This window comes from Salvia miltiorrhiza, chromosome 7 (genome assembly GCF_028751815.1).
Source record: "Salvia miltiorrhiza cultivar Shanhuang (shh) chromosome 7, IMPLAD_Smil_shh, whole genome shotgun sequence".
NCBI lineage: Eukaryota > Viridiplantae > Streptophyta > Magnoliopsida > Lamiales > Lamiaceae > Salvia > Salvia miltiorrhiza.
In genome coordinates, this window is record NC_080393.1 from 18564011 (window position 1) to 18582473 (window position 18463).

At 36.3% G+C, this 18463-nt stretch overlaps 2 protein-coding genes across 6 annotated transcripts; both read right to left on the minus strand.

The window, feature by feature from the left end:
• Window positions 1–9448: 9448 nt before the first annotated feature.
• Window positions 9449–12055, minus strand: LOC130993129 (jasmonate-induced oxygenase 4). Of its 4 annotated transcripts, none has more exons than XM_057917895.1 (4): window positions 11865–12055; window positions 10873–11350; window positions 10436–10757; window positions 9449–9878 (listed from the first exon to the last, which is right to left on the minus strand). In XM_057917895.1, exons 2-4 carry the CDS (start codon window positions 11346–11348, stop codon window positions 9651–9653), a joined length of 1026 nt encoding a protein of 341 aa, XP_057773878.1. In that variant the 5' UTR covers window positions 11349–11350; window positions 11865–12055; the 3' UTR covers window positions 9449–9650. The 4 variants fall into 4 exon arrangements, with proteins under 4 accessions (XP_057773878.1, XP_057773876.1, XP_057773877.1 ...); XM_057917893.1 differs by having other exon boundaries at window positions 10873–11354; window positions 11810–11946; XM_057917894.1 differs by having other exon boundaries at window positions 11691–11883.
• Window positions 12056–13670: 1615 nt separating this feature from the next.
• LOC130993130 (trihelix transcription factor ASR3) lies at window positions 13671–16235 on the minus strand. 2 transcript variants are annotated; one of them, XM_057917899.1, is made up of 3 exons: window positions 15181–16235; window positions 14467–14508; window positions 13671–14081 (listed from the first exon to the last, which is right to left on the minus strand). In XM_057917899.1, exons 1-3 carry the CDS (start codon window positions 15869–15871, stop codon window positions 13837–13839), a joined length of 978 nt encoding a protein of 325 aa, XP_057773882.1. In that variant the 5' UTR covers window positions 15872–16235; the 3' UTR covers window positions 13671–13836. The 2 variants fall into 2 exon arrangements, with proteins under 2 accessions (XP_057773882.1, XP_057773881.1); XM_057917898.1 differs by having other exon boundaries at window positions 14467–14514.
• Window positions 16236–18463: the final 2228 nt, after the last annotated feature.

The window sequence follows — 18463 nt, forward strand, 5'->3', positions numbered from 1 at the left end:
TGTCATCTGCAAAAAACAAATGAGAGACCACCGGGCTGCCTCTCGAGATACGAATCCCCTCAAAAAGCTTTCTACTTTCATAATAATGTAGAGCCACCGACAAGCCCTGAGCACAAATCACAAAAAGAAACGGGGATAACGGACAGCCTTGCCTTAGTCCTCGGGAAGGAAAGAGAGACCCATAAACCTTTCTATTAATACAGAAAGAAAATTCCACAGAAGACACACAATCCATAATAACCTCCACCATACGCAAAGGGAAGCCAAGGCGGATAAGCATGGCCCGAAGAAAAGGCCACTCCACCCTATCATATGCCTTTCTCATATCCAGCTTAGCAGCAGCAAAACCCTTCTTACCTTGTTTCTGATTTCGCAGCCAATGCATACATTCATATCCCACAAGGATATTGTCAGAAATCATCCTTCCCGGCACAAACGCACTTTGAGAGTCACTAATTACCCTTCCCATAACACTTCGGATACGGTTAACCAACGCCTTAGTCACAATCTTGTACAGTGTGTTACACAAACTAATCGGGCGAAAATCTCCCACATGTTTAGGGGCTTTAATCTTTGGAATAAGAACTATGATAGTTTTATTCCAATCTTTCACTCCATTACTCCCATTCAAAACTTGGAGGACTTCTCGCGTAATAGCATCTCCAAACTCACCCCAATACTTTTGAAAAAAGATGGGGGGGAAACCGTCTGGTCCCGGGGCCTTATGCGGATGCATCTGGAAAACAGCACGCCGCACTTCCTCCTTCGAAAAAGGTTCCTCCAGCCAGCTAACATCACTGCTCTCAAAACGTTGTGAAACAAGATCTGTGATTTTATCAATATTGCTAACCTGAGGAGCTTCAGTCTTAAAAAGGTTCTCAAAAAACCGTTGCACAATAGCCGCTTTATCCCGATCATCTTTCTTAAGAACCCCATAATGATCAAAAAGAGCATCTATGGAATTCTTTTTCTTTCTTTCTGAAGCAACAGAGTGAAAGTATTTAGTGTTCCTGTCTCCGAAACTCAACCAATTCGACCTCGACCTCTGTTTCCAATGTAATTCCTCTGCCTCCAATGCGCATTCAATCTCAGCATCAATCTTTCTCAACTCAGCCTCATTACTTTTATCTGAAGCCGCCTTTAAAAGTCGCACCCTCTTCTTTCTAAGGTCTTCAATCTTCTTAGTAGGATCATTAAAGTCTGAATTTTTCCACTTTGATAAATAAGACTGACAATGTTCTAGCCGTTTATGAATAGGCAACCCACCACACAGTCGCCACTCCATAAGAAGGTCCGCTGAAAAGTTTTCCGCCACCATCCACTTTTGCTCAAAGTAAAAACGTTTATAGCCACCAGCCGCAGAACCTGCTTTCTCCACAAACAGAATGAGTTTCACAGCTCGATGATCCGAACCATAGTAATCAAGCACTTGAGCACCCGAGTTCCCAAAGTGATGACTGCCTGGCTCATTAATGAAGAACCTATCAAGACACTCAAAAATCGCTGCATCCCCTTCCTTTTTGTTATACCACGTAAATTCACTATCATTTTTAACATCCTTCAGACCGCATGCATAAGTCGCATCCCTGAAATTATCCATACAAGCCCATGATTTGCGCTTACCGCCTCTTTTCTCATGCTGGAATAAGATCTCATTAAAATCCCCGCCTATAATCCACGGCAAAGAGTTAAAAGATTCTCCCAGCCGTTTCAAAAGCTCCCAAGAATGATGCCGTTTAGCTGCTTCTGGATTTCCATAAAAACCAGTAAAACGCCAGACCGAACCATCATTATTCACTCGGCAATCAATGTGGCCCGAGGAATAACTAGAAATAACCACATCTAACGGATGTCTCCAAAATAACATCAATCCTCCACTTGCTCCTCGAGGATCGACAACAAAGTGCCCCTCATAACCTAAAATAAATTTCCAACGATCACACTTTCCCGCAAAAGTCTTCGTTTCTGAAATAAAAAGAAGACTAGGCCTAACACCGGTCACCAACCGGCGTAGCTCATGGAATGCTCGAGGATTGCCCAGACCCCGAGCATTCCATACGACGCAATTCATAATGCTCGGCGGGGCTGCGCCGCAGCCTCCGCCGTTGAAGATATCTCAAGATCCTCATTTAAACGGGCTAACTTTTTCTTAGGAGCTCCCACCTCCGTTTCAGCTGGAGAGCTCCCCTCTTTACGCTTATACCTCCGAGACTGTCCAGAACCATCTTGTTTCAGCCTTTCCAAAACAACCCTCTCACTCTCTTCCTCCAGTCCCTCCTTATCCGCCCTCTCACCCTCCGAGCCCATCACCACTTCCTGAACCCCCAAACCTCTGCCACCCCTCCCTCCTCGACCTCGTCCAGCTCCTGTACGCCCTCCAAAAGACACTACCCGCGCCCTTCTCTTCCAACTAGGGACCCGTTGCTTCACCTTTTTAACACCCTCAGATCCCTCACTCACACCCAGCTTCTCTTTCTCTTTCAAAACCCTCTCCCTATCCACCTCATCTCCCGTCTCCGTCCGCTCCACCACCATGTCCTCCTCCACAACCCCCTCCCCATCCCCTTCCAAAACCTTAGAAACACCAGGAGAAAAAAAGCTATTCTTCTCGTGGATATACTCTGGAGCAGTATTGAGCCCTGTAATACCAAGGGCTGGTGTTACAGATTCTGGCTCCCTATCCTCAGTAGAAGACCTAGAATGCCCTGAAATATCACTTGCAGCGTATCCACCCCCACCCTTCTTCCTAACTTCAAAGCCCTTTGGCGCCATAATCCACGTTCCATAATTAATAGAACCCGCCGCCTTCACTGGATCTTCGCAAAATCTCGTGATATGACCCAATCTTCCACACTTAAAGCAAAAATTTGGTAACTTCTCATACTGAAGGATAATAATAGCCTCCTCTATTTCTCCATCTGGCTTGAGTCTAACACACTTAAGTAAAGGTTTAGAAATAGGCCAGGAAACCCGAACACGTGCAAATCTACCCACACATGATCCGCCGTTTCTCATATCAATATCCATAACAGTGCCAACTTGTTGTCCAATACTTTTAATAACCTCCGAGTGCATGCACGCCAAGGGGAGATTATGGCACTGAATCCAACCTGTAAAATTCTTAAACTTGACGTCCGAGGGTTTTTGAAAACCCTCAATCTCCGAAAACAATAATAGATCTTGGAAAAAATGCCACGGCCCTCCACGTAGGGCTTGAAGTTTATCCCCCGTTGATCGAAACGTAACCAGAAAAATATTTGCCCCCACAACTTCAACATCAATGCGATATTTCGGTTGTAAAATATTCGGTAACTGAGCGAGAAGAAGTTCTCGGTTCACTTGGCGGCTAGCGAAGACCTTGCCAGCCAAACACAGCTTCGAGTTCTCCCGTAGAGTCTCGGTTAAAACCGGATTTAACTCTACCGAGGCACCATCCACATCCCCTGACAACTTCAACTGATCAACCAATCTCTGTAACTCATCTGGATCCATCGAACCAAACCAACAACAATCCCTAGCAAGAGGGAAGAACACGCCACGAGGCGACGGCTATTCTCACAAACCCTAGAAAAACCCTAGGAGCTTTGGAGAAAAAATAATAGAAAAAAAAAAACCCAATCTACTATAGCCGCCTAATTCACACTAACTTTTTCAACCGCCAAATATAAAACTTGATTATCAACCAACCAAATATAGTTAGAGGAATATATTCGACTTGAATTGATTTAATTAACTCTAAAACAGCAACAATCAAAATGGGAATATCTATCAAAAATCAATAAAATAGCGCAAGTCAGTCTATAAAAACAATTGAGCGGGCACCGGGCTTTAAATTAAGAGTAGCGCTATTTGGACAAAATTTGTCCGGACAAAAATAAGGTTAAATTTTTTAAAAATTAATTTATTTTTAAATTTGGATTCAAATTCAGAAGGATTTAGAAGAATTTAGTTAGTTTTATTGTTTTCTCCATATTGTAGTTTTTTCGTAATTTTTTTAACAATTTTTTTTTATTTTTTGTTATTTTATTTGTAGTTTGTGTACTTTAAAAATAATAATAATTAAAAAGGTTATTAAAAAATTACAAAAAAATTACAATATAAAGAAAAAAATAAACCTAGCTAAATTCTATTTTATTTTGAATCATTTTATTTTATAAAGTATTTTATCATATTTTGTCCCAACAAATTTTGTCCAAATAGCATTATTGTTAAATTAATTCACAAATCTGTGCGTGTACTTGTATGCACGCACATGTAAATAAATTGCACCAACTTTGTTTTTTATCCCTTCTTTTTTTTGGGGTTTTTCTGCCTTCCCAATCTTATACTCTTTTAATGTGAGTTGGAAAAAAACAAAAAATAAAATTATTATTCGGATAACGAGGAAGATACTTCTCAGTATTCCTTTCCTGAAATAAATAAAATAAAGAATTACTATTGTATAAAAACTTAAATCACACGCACACGCTACACCCACCCAAATTTGTAGATGCACAGTGAATGAATAAATAGTTTTTCTTTTTCCAAATAAGGGCGGGTTTGGTGCGAAAAGACAAAAAAGGACTTGATAAAAAGAAGGAAATCGAGCTTAGCATGCCATCTCCCCATCAATTTTCAAGGATTTTGCGCCAATAATTTTTTAGATTATTCTTTTCACACAATACTAACTCGAAAAAGGACAAGTTAAATTTCAAAAGGTCCCCTTAATTCTATTTGAAAAAAAAAAACATAATAAATTTCTCGAATTTCCAAAAAAGCATTGACACAAAAGTCGTACTCATTATACACCCTACTATTGCATTCGGCCCCACGCCTTAATATTTTGGTTTGAATACTAAAGAAGTATTTATGATCTTATTCATACTATTAAGGCCAATAATGTCATTTGCCAACTTAATCCGAAAATATAATTCAATAATTTTATGGATAATATATGTTGAAATTGGCGAAATGATGATGACCTAGGAGATTGCAAAACAAGGAACAATCCGCCACGTGAGATGCATCCATTGCCAACGGGGAAACCCAAATAAAAACAATAATGAAAAAGGAAAAATTAAATAAGAAATTGAGAGAGAGAAAAGAAAAGACTTGCAAAGTGAGGTGGGGGCCAAAAAAAGAGGTGTCTCATTTAATTAAAAATTAAGGAGGTACAGAAAAAGAATATGGAATTCTGAAATTAAAAATAAATAAAAGAAAAGAAAAATAGAAAGAAAAAGCAAAAAGAGAGACAGATGGGGACACTTCACAACTACGAGACACCGAAGCCCAGACAATTCCATGCTTTTCCAATTCCCTTTTTATATTTGTTTACCTTATAATATGATAATTTTGTAACAAAAAATTCTATCTAGATATTAGTGTTATATCTTTTCACCAAGTTTTCATACATTACTTTTTTTTTTTTTTGATAAGGAAAGAGTTTTCATACATTACTACATGATTTCATGCTATATATTCGCAAGTAAGTCTTAAATAATACTCCCTCCGTCCCACCATTTTAGTCCCTTATTCCATTTTGAGATGTCCCAAAAAGATAGTCCACTTTTCTAATTAATACTATATAAAAATATTGTTTTTACTAAATTAACCTTATTTAATGCTTCACTTAAATGTGAAAAGGATGTGTGAAAATAATAAATAAGGGTATAAAAGATAAAAATAAAAAAATTAAATGCATTTTCTTAATATGTGTGAAAAATGGGAGGGGACTAAAATGGTGGGACGGAGGGAGTATAATTTATGTTGCTCAGAGATAAAGAAGAGATAATTATGTTTTAGGTACAACGACAATTGATGTAAATAATGAATAATATGAGGATATTTGTTATATATTGACTTTTCATTTTAGAAATAACCAATTGAAATGAGGCGTCCGAATAAGGTAACATGGCCTACTGAATTGAGACGTCCAAATAAGGTAACATGACCTATTGAATTGGGACGGAGGGAGTATTAAATCAAGAGTGAAAAATTAAAATGCCGACATCCACTAAATCTATATGAAAAATGACTAATTTTATAAAGGGCGAAGGTGCAGATTGGTCCCTGAACTCGACCCTCCTAGAGCGTTGAGCCCCCATATTCGGTCAAGGCGCGTTGACCTCCCTGAACTCCCGAGAAAAAGGTGCAACTAAACCCACGAGTTTAACTGCAGTTTAACGCAGTTAAACGTTTATTTTTATTTTTATTTTATGGTCATCTTCTCCGGCTAGAGCACCGCCGCCGCCGCTCGCCTCCCCCCCATCCATCTCTCGCGTTTCCGGCAACGGATCTGTTCTCTCCCTCATCCCTTTCTCGCATTTCCAGCAACGAATATGTCCTCCCTTTCTCTCTCGCATCTCCGACAGCGCCGGACGGCCAAGGATGGAGCGCCGCCGCCGCTCGCCTCCCCTCATCCCTCTCTCGTGTTTTCGGCAACATATATGTTCTCTATCTCTCTCTCTCTCGCATCTCCGACAGCGGACGATCAAGGATGGAGCGCCGCCACCGCCGCTCGCCTCATTCCTCTCTCGCGTTTCCGACAGCGGACGGCCAAGGAGGAGCCGCCGCTGCAGATCTGCTCCGGTTACACCTTGCATTTGGTTGGGGTGGGGCACTCGTCGTAGAAGAAGTGGCGCCGGCAAGATTTCCCCTTACGACAGATGAATGTCGCTGAAAAATTGAAGGAATCCAGCCGGAGAAGATGACAAAAAAAATCGTTTAACGGCGTTAAACTCGTGGGTTTAGTTGCACCTTTTTCTCGAGAGTTCAACGCGCCTTGACCGAGTATGGGGGGGCTCAACGCTCTGGGGGGTCGAGTTCAGGGACCAATCTGCACCTTTACCTTTTTATAAATATATGTATTTTATGTTTAAATGTCGACATCCACTAAATCTATATGAAAATTATTATTATATTTGGGAGACAACATCTTACACATTCTTGACACGTTTTGAAAAAAAATAACGATTGGACAACTATCAGTTAAAATTTATCTAATCGGGTGACCAAATAAGTTAGTTGGGTGGCTAGATGATCCATATGAAAATTATTACTCACACCGTCCCACTGTATCTGAGACTCTTTCTATTTTGGGCGTCCCACTCTTACACATTCTTGACACGTTTTGAAAAAAAGAATGATTGAACAACTATCAGTTAAAAATCATCTAATCCATTACTAGATTATCTAACCGCCCGGGTAACCAAATAATTTAGTTGGGTGGCTGGATGATCTAGTCTCCAACTACATGGCCAAATGATATAGTCGACAACTACATCATGTAATCACCCGACCAAATGATCTGGTCGCCCAGACATCTAGATGATCTAGTTACCAGCTAGAAGAACTTTTGACTGATAATTGTTAAATTGTTTTCTTTTTCAATTTTTTCGTACACATTTCTGACTCAATTATACTTGTGTATTGTGTCAAAAATGCGTAAGACTTTTTCATAAAAAAAACAAAGTATCACTATCTAAGGACAATTAAGTACGTTCACTTAATTTGGGCATACAATGTCTATATTTATATAAAAAAATGACATTTTTCATATACAACTTAATCATTAGAGTTTTTTTTTGTTTTTTTATTGACACTAAAATAAGTAAATCCTATGTGCCTAAGGGCATGGCTGGTACGCAGGAATAGAATGGTGATTCATGCGCCCATTGCTAATCCTATGACTGGTACGGTTTTTGTAATGGGAATCGTCATTCCCGATGGAATGCCTATTCACATGGATATGAGATTACTCTATATTAAAAGTTTATTTTTTTTAATTTAATAATAATAATAATAATAGTAAAATAATTTAATATTATTAATATAATAAATAATAATAATTTTAAAATAATAAAATAATTTTAATAATAATATAATATAATATAATATAATATAATAAATAATAATAATAATAATAATAATAAATAAATAATACTCCCTCCGTCCATCAAAAATGGGACACTTTAGCTGGGCACGGAATTTAATAAAATTGGTGATGATTTTGATGTAGTGGATAAATGGTCCACTACTATATGAGATGTGTGGTTGAAATCCTTTGAGTGTTTATAAGGTTAAAAGATTAAAGTGGATGATGGGGACCATTTCTTTAAAAGGAAAGTGGTACACTCTTTGCGGACGCCCGATATAGTAATTGTGCCCCACTTTTGGCGGATGGAGGGAGTAATAGTAAAAATAATAAAAATAAATAAATAATATTAATAGTAATAATAATAATAAATAATATCAAAATAATTTAATATTATTAATATAATAAATAATAATAATTGTAAAAATAATAAAACAATTTTAATAATAACAATAAATAAATAGTATTGGTAAAATTATAAAATAATTTTATAATAGTAAAAAATAAATTAATTAATAGTAAAATAATAAATGATAATAATAGTAAAACAATGATAATAAATAATAAAAAATTAATAATAATAAAATAATAATAATTATAATAATAATAATAATAATAATAATAATAAATTATTATTATTATTATTACTACTTTCATTTATTGTTATTATTATTATTATTATTATTATTATTATTATTGTGTTAATTTTATTTCACTCCTATCAATTCATTTCTTGTAAATACCAACCATAGGAATCCTATATTTCATTCCATTCCATTCCCTTTTAATTTTATTCCTACATACCAGCCATCACCTAAAAATTTAGAGAGTTGGCAAAAGTATTAGGCTAATGTCACTTTTTAGCCTAACATATTCATGTTTTTTATGTTCGTCTCTTAACGTACGAGTCATTAATATTGGGATCCTAATGAGTTTATATTAATATCCCGAGTCCATGACGATAGGATTTGTGCCCATCTAGCTTACATGACAGCCAAAAATCCACGTGCGCTGAAAAAATGGTAATCGAAATTACATAATTGATATTTTTAAAAGGGTAAATACCACTAAATGGCCCAATGTATAGTCATTTTTATTTATATGCTATATTTTGTTTTTATTTTATTTTTTCAACATATTTGATCGAAATAAACTTAATTACACATTTAATTATTAAAAGAATTTCATTCTAATAACAACGAAGTGGTCTCCGGCCGCCGCCTGCTTTATGCCACCATTTCCCACGTCTCTCCATCTCAATTACTGTGAGTGCTTCAACTCCAACCTCTTTTTCGTAATCAAAACATAATCGCCGTTACAACCTCAAAGTCCAAAACCTCATCGTTGATCTTCATCGTCGCTACAAGAACACAAATGCTTGGATCAAGCATCAAATCGATTAACTTAACTCATTAGGCTAAAAAGTGATGGTATAAATTCTAGAATTAACTCATAAATTTATTTTGAAAATTTTACTTGATTTTAAAGATAAAATTGCATCATACATTTGTTGACTCCAAGTCGATAAAACAATTTTGTCACCCCTAATCCCTTCAAAAATCCCACTTTGTAGTAAAAAAAATTGTGGCAGAGTAATGTCCAAAAGTGAAAAATGTATATATTTTTGTAGGACATGTTGACATATGAGAGTCAATATCCAAATTGAAGCCATTGGAATGACAAGTCCGCCAATTATTGTGAATTAGACAGAATAGAAGGTATGGATGACTAGATTCTAACAATGATGAACACCATTTAGGTGGCATTAATTCAGCCACATATATGCATCAACAACGATTCATTGAAGCAGAAGAGAATCAATATTGCGTTTTCCTTCTGGCCCCTTCGTGTACCACCACGAAACGTACTCCCCATACATCACTGGGCAATATTTACGAGGCTCCAGAGCTGGAGATACCGTCTTCGTTTTCCCCGGGTCGTGAAACGTCGCAACAGAAAGTCTTGCTCTCTTCCCATTAGTGATAGCCCGATGCACGCAACTCATATACTCTCCGTTTGTTATCACCTGAAAGTAAAGACGTCGTCACCAATAGTTTTTGTTCAAGTTCCTTTGCAGGTCTGTAAATATAGTAAGCATCATTGACAATCAAACAAATTAAACCCTAAATTCACAAGCATTCATCTTAAATTTTACTAAATCAATTAAACATTTGATTGCATTTCCCAGAATAGGCTCCTTCAGTATCAAACATTTGAAAATGCGTACGAAACTGATTCATATGAACGCAAACATCTCAAACTGCCTAATCGCCTAGGGCAGGTATCTTGAGACAGAATGTTATAGAGGAATCATAAATCTTCATGAGAACTGCATACTTGCATTTGCTATGAATATGAGATATAAAGATCCAAATTATCCAAGATTGTTGGCATTGAGTAAGCTATTATATAAATTATCCAAGATTGTTGGCATCGAGTAAGCTATTATATATCCAAGATTGAACGGTTTATATTTTATCATATACTAGAAACAATTTCAAGTTCACCAATTCATCCTCATAATCACTTATCATAGAATCTTGCATAAAATCCGCAGAATATCAGGATAAACAAAAATGGTACCTCAGTTTGGTCGGCCAAAATCACGAGTATGGCATCACATAATGGATTTACCAACACCCATTTTCCATCCTTGAAGACCTCAAGCCCCCCCACATCATCTTGGATGAGAAGTGTGATGCCACCCATATCAGAATGTGATTGCAAACCGAGAGTAAGCTCAGGCTGCGGGCAAGGAGGGTAATAGCTCGCAGTGATGTTCTGATAAAATTCACCAATAGCATCTTTGATGCAAGAAGACGGCAGTCCTAAGCTCTCGGAGATCAAGCACAGTAACTTTTCAGCAAGGGCATTCATTTGATCACTATAATCTGCTATAACTTTTCTGCCAAACAACTTCTTTCAGTTAATTACTCGACCATCAACATAATGAACCTATGCAACTCAAAGTAATAAAAAGGCACAATTACTAGTAAACACCGTAAAAGAGGAGCATTCACCGGTAATTGGGAGAAAAGTGGGGCCACTTAGATGGATTCCGGCGTGATAGAGGCAAAGTGTGATGATCATAATAATCTCTCCAATCTAAAACTGTATCATTAGATGCTACCAGCATCCGGCTTCCATACCCCTCCGAAGCAGGGGAATTGGGGTCACACGCGTAACTTAGCTTCTGATCCATTGAGCAGTCCTCAAAGAAGGAGCGGCTCAATCTCCTAATATCTTCCAACAATTCAACGGGAACACCATGGTTGATCACATGGAACGCTCCCCAATCTCTGCAGGCGCGCCCCAGTTGCTCATGAACCGAGTTGCCATCACTAAGGTCAATAACAGGCGGGGATGGCTCATCAATATCATTTCTATATCCAACAACACGTTGAGTTCTACTCTCGAGTGGCTGCACATATTCAGGCGGCACTGCCTTTTCACCAACCAAGGACTGCACTCTGATTTGAGTACCCACAACTTCCATAACTGTCTTAATTATATATTAAGACAAAATCAATCTCACATTCAATATAAACACATTTTTCTCAAAACTCAATAATTCAATTCTCAATCAATCAATCAATCAGCCTAATTTTTTCATGTAATTCATAACAATTAAGTAGGAATAACAGAGTGCTTGCTAGTATTTCAACCAAGAGGAGGAAGACGAGATAACTAACTTAAAGTAATCAGCCTAAAACATGAGAAAATCGATTAGTAGAAAACAATGGCAAAAAACAGTATAAATTGGACAAAAATCGAACATAGAAAAGGGATTGAAATCCAATACGACAGGAAGATGCAGAAAAAGGCATTGCCATCATACTGAAAATTCCAGAAAGACGCGAACTTTGTAGAGCCCAGTTGAAAATTCAAGAATCACGCCGAATACAAAACCATTACAGATATTCTACTATAATCAGAGCATATATCCAAAGATTATACCATGAGAAAAGGTCCAACAAAAATAGTATTTTGGATGCTATATTGAAATGCGAACCTAATTACTGTTCCAATAGGTGGTGAGATTTGGAGACAAGACGATACAATGAAGCAAGGGGAAACCGAAATCAGCGAAAATGCGACCTTCTCAAACAGCGTTTTCTCATAAATAGAAAAAGATCAAAGAAGTCGTTCGTCTCTCTCAGTCAGAGCACCATTTAAATAAAGATTTAATTGCATATAATATCACAACTTTTGGTCCAAATTCATTTTGCCCACGAGTTTTAAAAAATTCAATTTTTATTATAACTTTTGACTTTTGTTCAATTTTTCCACAATTTTTTTCCCTTCAAATCGAACCTTTGACTTTTGTTCAACTTTCCCACAATTTTTTCCCTCCAAATCGAATATGATGTGGCGCTGATGTGACTCTTTGGTACGAGCCATACTTATATGACTTATCACTGTTTGGATTTGATTCAAATTTGGCATTCAAATTTGGCAATCGGTGAGTTCGAATATGCACCTATCAGCCATGACAACCAATCAGCGACTTCGACGATTCCACCCGCCTTTCGCTGCAGTGGCGAATCCACCGCTTCCTGTTGCAGTGATCAATCTACCGGCTCCAGCAATCGGCGGAGCGCTGCCTACCAATGGGTTGAGAAGTCGAACGCAATCGGCGCTCACCCGTTGCGGCTGAGAAGTCAAACGAATCAAATGGCGGAAGACGATTGCGGGGAAGAAGAAGATCAATTACTGGGAAGAGAAGATGAATTACGGGAATGAGAAGATGAAATTACATGCTTCGTATAGATTAGGAATTTTAGACCATTATTTAGGGCTTTTTTATGTTAATTTAATATTATATATGTAATTGTAAATTTTTATATATTTCACATCAATGTTACGTGTAAATTTAAATCCATATCAGTGCCATATCAATTTTATGATGACCAGCAATTAAAAATCGTGAGAAAATTGAACAAATATAAAAAATTGTGATAAAAATTGGACATTTTAAAACTCGTGGGCAAAATGGATTTCAGCCAAAGATTGTGATATTACATACAATCAACCCGTAAAATAAATATAGGCCATTTCCTAAACTATTTGACTTGTATCATATTCTAAACTTTTAATAATATTAATAAAATAACTGAATTATTAATATTGCATTAAAAATATCCTCATCATCATAATTGTGCAATATCATCATCATCATCATCATCACAACCAATCCCTCCAAATAGAATATTCTCTAAAGTATCTCATTCATACCTATATATCTATGTACACAGTATTTATTTCAAATTTGCAAGTTGAATTTTTTTTTTAGATTCTACGTATAGTAAATTTGGATGTAGCTTCAATTTAAGTACTGTGCAATTCAATTGTTTGATTGCGTATTTATTCAAATTATTGAAATAATTTATTTATTAAGATACATTTAAAATTAAACTAAGTCAAATTATTGACCAAAATTTGAGTATAATTCTTGTATTTATAGGCAATTAACCCGTTATTTTATTTGAAATAGTCTATAATTTGTAATATTCGGCTTTTTATTGCTATTGATATCTAATTATTGTAATACATCATATTAATAAATTCAAATAAATTCGAGTAATTAAAGATTACTGTTATACATGTTTGAGACTATTAGGAGTAATAAAATAATATTTTAATTGTGTTTAGGAGGAGTACATATACACAAATTTTACATGAATTTAGGTGGTTGACACGTAATAATCTCATTGTTTTAATTCATTGAAAGAAGGGGGTATTTCATTATCAGCAAGTCTGTAATGCATGTCTTAGTTATCGCAAACAAGGATTATACGGTGAGAAGAAGAGAGTGCAATTGGTAACTTGCCAAAATTTATTACAATAATCCTATAAAACAGTGTGCATCTAAAATCAATCAGCTCTAACCCTAAAATGAGAAAAAGGGCATTATTGATTGGTAGTTGAAGGAGCATAAGTAACAAAATCTTGAAGAAAAACAAATCTGTACAGCAACTAAGAGGCTACAATTTGTCTGCAATCCTTCCAAGTGCATCAGCGAGTTTGTTAAGGACTGTTATGAAGCTATTAACATGGCCGTTTCGCTGCTCGCGATCCAACTGAAGATGAGTGTTCTGAGCTTGTAGTTGCGAGTTCAACAATCGCCCGTTTTTCTCCAAAGCTTCAATCAGCTCATGTTGAAGCTCACTCTCTCCATCACTTGCACATCGCTTTCTTTTCCTTCCTCCTTCCGACCCACTTGCTTTCTCTGCAAATCAACCACAACCCTTATCAACCTATAATCAATCTATGATCAACATCTCCCACAAACTTTACAACAAGATTGCCATTATATACCACAGCCATTCCCAACTTCAAAGAAATTTCAATTTGATATAGATTTCAAAATATATATCCACCTTAATATATCAGTTCAGAAGATCCAACACAGTTCCTTACTCAATAAATCACTTTTTTGGGATATTGCTTCTTAATAAAGTCATAGTATACAGAGAGGCATGATCAAATAAAATCAAAAAGCCCTTCTAGCAAAACGAAATATTCATAGGAATGAGTTACAATTGAGAAAAGCTTCCACAGTTGAGCACAACCAAATAAGGAGATAGTAATTTCTGCATGCGAGGATAAAGTACCTTGAGCAGGGGATTCTTGAGGAAATGATCCACACTGCTTCTCTGCAACTTAAGAAAACAGATACTAACATCAACCACTGTCAAATAAATAAATCAATATTTGATTTGTAATGCCACTTAGTTTAAGAATGCTGCTGATTAAGGCTAACTGTGATATAGCTAGCTCCACAAAACATTAGGATGGCTCCTAGATAGATTGACTAAATTTTTCAAAAAAACTCCCCACTCCTTTCTCATATACGGACTACTGAAGTAGTAAATCCTTGTAGTAGAAAAACTGCCAAAATAAAATAGAAATGAGCTCCATTATAAGGATCAGATTATTAATAATACAAAATTGCTTGCTATATCTGATATATGTGCATAGAGCATACAAAGATCCTTGCATGTTTTGACATTTAACTTAACCATCATACAAAAAACCACTCTCACATATTTGTCTCTTTATCATTAGACATGTCTGCAGACTGCAGTAACAATCACACACCACGTATCAGAATCACCCAACAAAACTTTTTTTTTTTTTTTCCCAACAATTTCAAATATTCCTTTAGGTCAGCCTAAAAATTATTGTTTCTTTCCATTTTTTTGCACAAATACATTCAAGCATGAGAGCCAACGTTTAAATCTCATCATAATATATCATCACATGTTTCGATCACAATAATCATTGATATAGGTGGAAAAAAAGACGATCTTGGCATGATGAATTACCTGAAATCGGCGTGGGAGCGGGGATATCCTTCACCGGAGTTTCCCTGCTCTGTTCGGAGGTCCGTGGCGGCGCCGCCTCCTGACCCGATTGCTCGAAATCCGAGAAGAGCCCATCATCGACGGCAGCGCTGCGCCCACTGTCAAACAACGCCTCCGGCTCCTCATCGACGGGCTCCGCCGCGGGCCCAGGCGCCAAAGCCAAACGCAGGCCTTCGACGTCCTCGCCGGCGGTGGCGCCGCCGTCGAGAATATCATAAACCTCCCTATCAAAAAAGCCAGGCAATTTCCTCTCTCTCCTCAAATCATTCCTCATGACCCAATAAGACTCCGTTTCCTCCTTAATCCTCGACTCCCACTCCTTTATCTTCTTAAAATCCCCGGCCAAATTGCTCCATCTCTTCCGGCACTGGACCGGGCCCCGGTTCACCCCGTGCCTCTTGCAGTATGAAGAAATCGACGCCCACTTGGGCTCTATCTGACCCGACCCGAAGGCCGAGCCGGATGCGCGGCCCCTTCTCACCCGGTTTTCCGCCACTCTTTTCCCCTGAATGAGCACCAGGATCTCTTGCCTCGTCCACCGCGGGAGCCGCACCGTTTTGCCCCCTTCGTCGCCGCCATCGCCGGAGGGCTGACGGCCGTCTGCTCCGCCGTCAACGGCCACCGTACCTAAACTCAACTGCTCTAGCGCCATCTCAAAGCTCACGTGACTTGCGCTTTATAAACTTTTGTAGTTTCAAAGTCACGTGAGAAATGGGAGTGGTTTAGGGAAACGGCGTTTAATGTTTAACGGCGTTTCTCCTCGAGGAGGAGAGATTTCTCTCTCGTATTCTGTTTTTGATTTTCTTTTTTTAATTTTGTTTGGGTGTGGACTAAGAGAGAGAGAAAGGAGGCCCTTAAACAAGAGAATTATGATAGTTTAATTGGGGTTTGATTTTGAATTAGTGATGAGGGTCGAGATTAGAGGCTTATCTTTACTTTAATGTTTGGGGTAATGAATGGTACGAAATTGAATAATTATTGTGATAATGAGGTTACTTTCTCACAAGTTGAGGATATATAATTTTAGGGAATTGACAAAATCATATCTTGTCTTTACTATTTCAGAGTCACTTTCCTTCCGTCGAATTTCTAACCATACGCGTTTTACTTGGAGCTTTGGAACTTTATCTTTCTACTTATTGTTATGCTTTTTACTTGCTAAAACTTTTTTCCTCTTTTATATTTAATCAATTAATTCACATATCATATCACACTTCCTTAAACTCCATCTCTACTTCTTCAGAATATATACACGCTTAATCTTTTTTTTTTTGGTCAGAAAAAACACTTTTATAGAGGAAAAAGTCTGGTACGAAAGGTACCAAAACAGTATATATTTTTGCCTTAAAACAGTATAAATTTTTGCCTGATTTTATTTTTTCACACTAATTTTCAATTTCTTCTTAAATACACAATTTTACATTTATTATATTTTTCATGCCAAATCAAATATGGAATCACCCAAGTACTTTGGTGGATTAGTCTTGATAAAAAAAAATAATGGTAATCTCTTGTTTACCTTGATGGATTGAAAATTTGGGATATCACAAGGACATTTGATTATTTTTATCATTTGAGCTATTTTTGCTTGATTCGTATCACGTTGAAAGGATGTGATTGGAAAAATCTTATTATTGATGATAAAAACACTCAATCATGCATTTTATCAATCATTCAAAATAAATGTCTCCTTAGAATACATGTACATAGTTTAAAACAATTAGGGGACATTTACTTTACATGATTAATAACATGTGAGATTGAATATTTTTATCTTTAAAAGTAGGATTTCTTTAATCTCATTATTTCAATAGGATAGAAATCAAGTTAAACTAATTTAAATGATAAAAAATAATCAAAGTCTTGAGATATTTTAAAATTTCAATCCATTAAAATAAATAAAAAATTAACCTTGTTATTTCTATCTATCAAGTCTAATAATCTAAAGTAACATAACACAATATAATGCTAAACGATGTTGTTTTTACCTTTAAAATTTGAAGCGATGTGTTGTGATGAATTAAGTGTAAAATTATGGTTGATATTTTATCACTTTATTCTTATATTACATCATTGCGAAATACACACTTGTATTTACAAGTAGTCAGGCAATGCCACATGGCCCACATCCATTATTTTGACAATTTAGTTAAATTAGGAGAAAAAATATAAGAAATTGTGTATAAAACAAAAAAAGTGGATAAAAATAATAAAGTGCAGCTCGGTGCTTTCATTCCAAATATGAGAAGTTGAGGCCGGGTTTGATTCACCCTTGAAGTGAAATAAAAAGATTTTTAAAAACTGGACAAAAATATAATTCAAATACAATCCATAAGCGAGAGAGGGTGTCTTCGTCATATGATTCATATCCTCCCTCAAAATAATCAGCATTTTTTCTTGTTATGCTTTTATACCCGACGACCTCTCATATAATTTATCTTACATTCTTATTTAATTTTTTGGTAAAAGTATGACTTTCAAGCAACTTTTGTTACTACTTATCTCAATCAAAATTTTGTAAACAAACATTCATAGGCCAAGAAGGATAAGGATTTGATAAAGTTGGTAATTGAGAGTGAATAGGGCAAGCACAAACGATGGGGGCTTATCCTAACTGAGTTTAAGGGATGTGTTCTCTTTGGTTGTAAATTTATCATGGAAAAATGAAGGATAAATAAAATTTCACTCTTTAAATTCTTCATTTCTTTTCCAACATTTCCTACTTGATTTACCCTTTAAATCCTCCTTTTCTTTTCCCACATTTCCTATTTGACCCTTATTCATTCCTCATTTACCCTTTAAAGTGTAAATGAGGAATGAGTAAGGGTCAAATAGGAAATGTGGGAAAAGAAAAGGAGGATTTAAAGGGTAAAATTTTGTTTATCATTCATTTTCCCAAAATAAATTTACAACAAAAGAGAATGCACCATGAATAAAAATTAACACCACTTTTTGCAGCTTTCAAATCTTAAAGAATCATTAGCCACATAATCTTTTTACTTAATGCCAATCGATGGTCCCCCACTAAAGAAAGGGCCACTTTTGGTTGTTTGAAGTCTTGAGCAAAGGGCATTTACATTACATCCATGGCTTGATTAGACCACAATTGCCCCTTATTCAATTACTTTCTGAAAACCCATTTTCTTTTCGGGGACGTTCACATTATGGTCAATATTTAATATTTTATCTCGTTTTTTTTTAATCATATTAAATATATACCATTATTTTCAAGTAGTGTAAGATT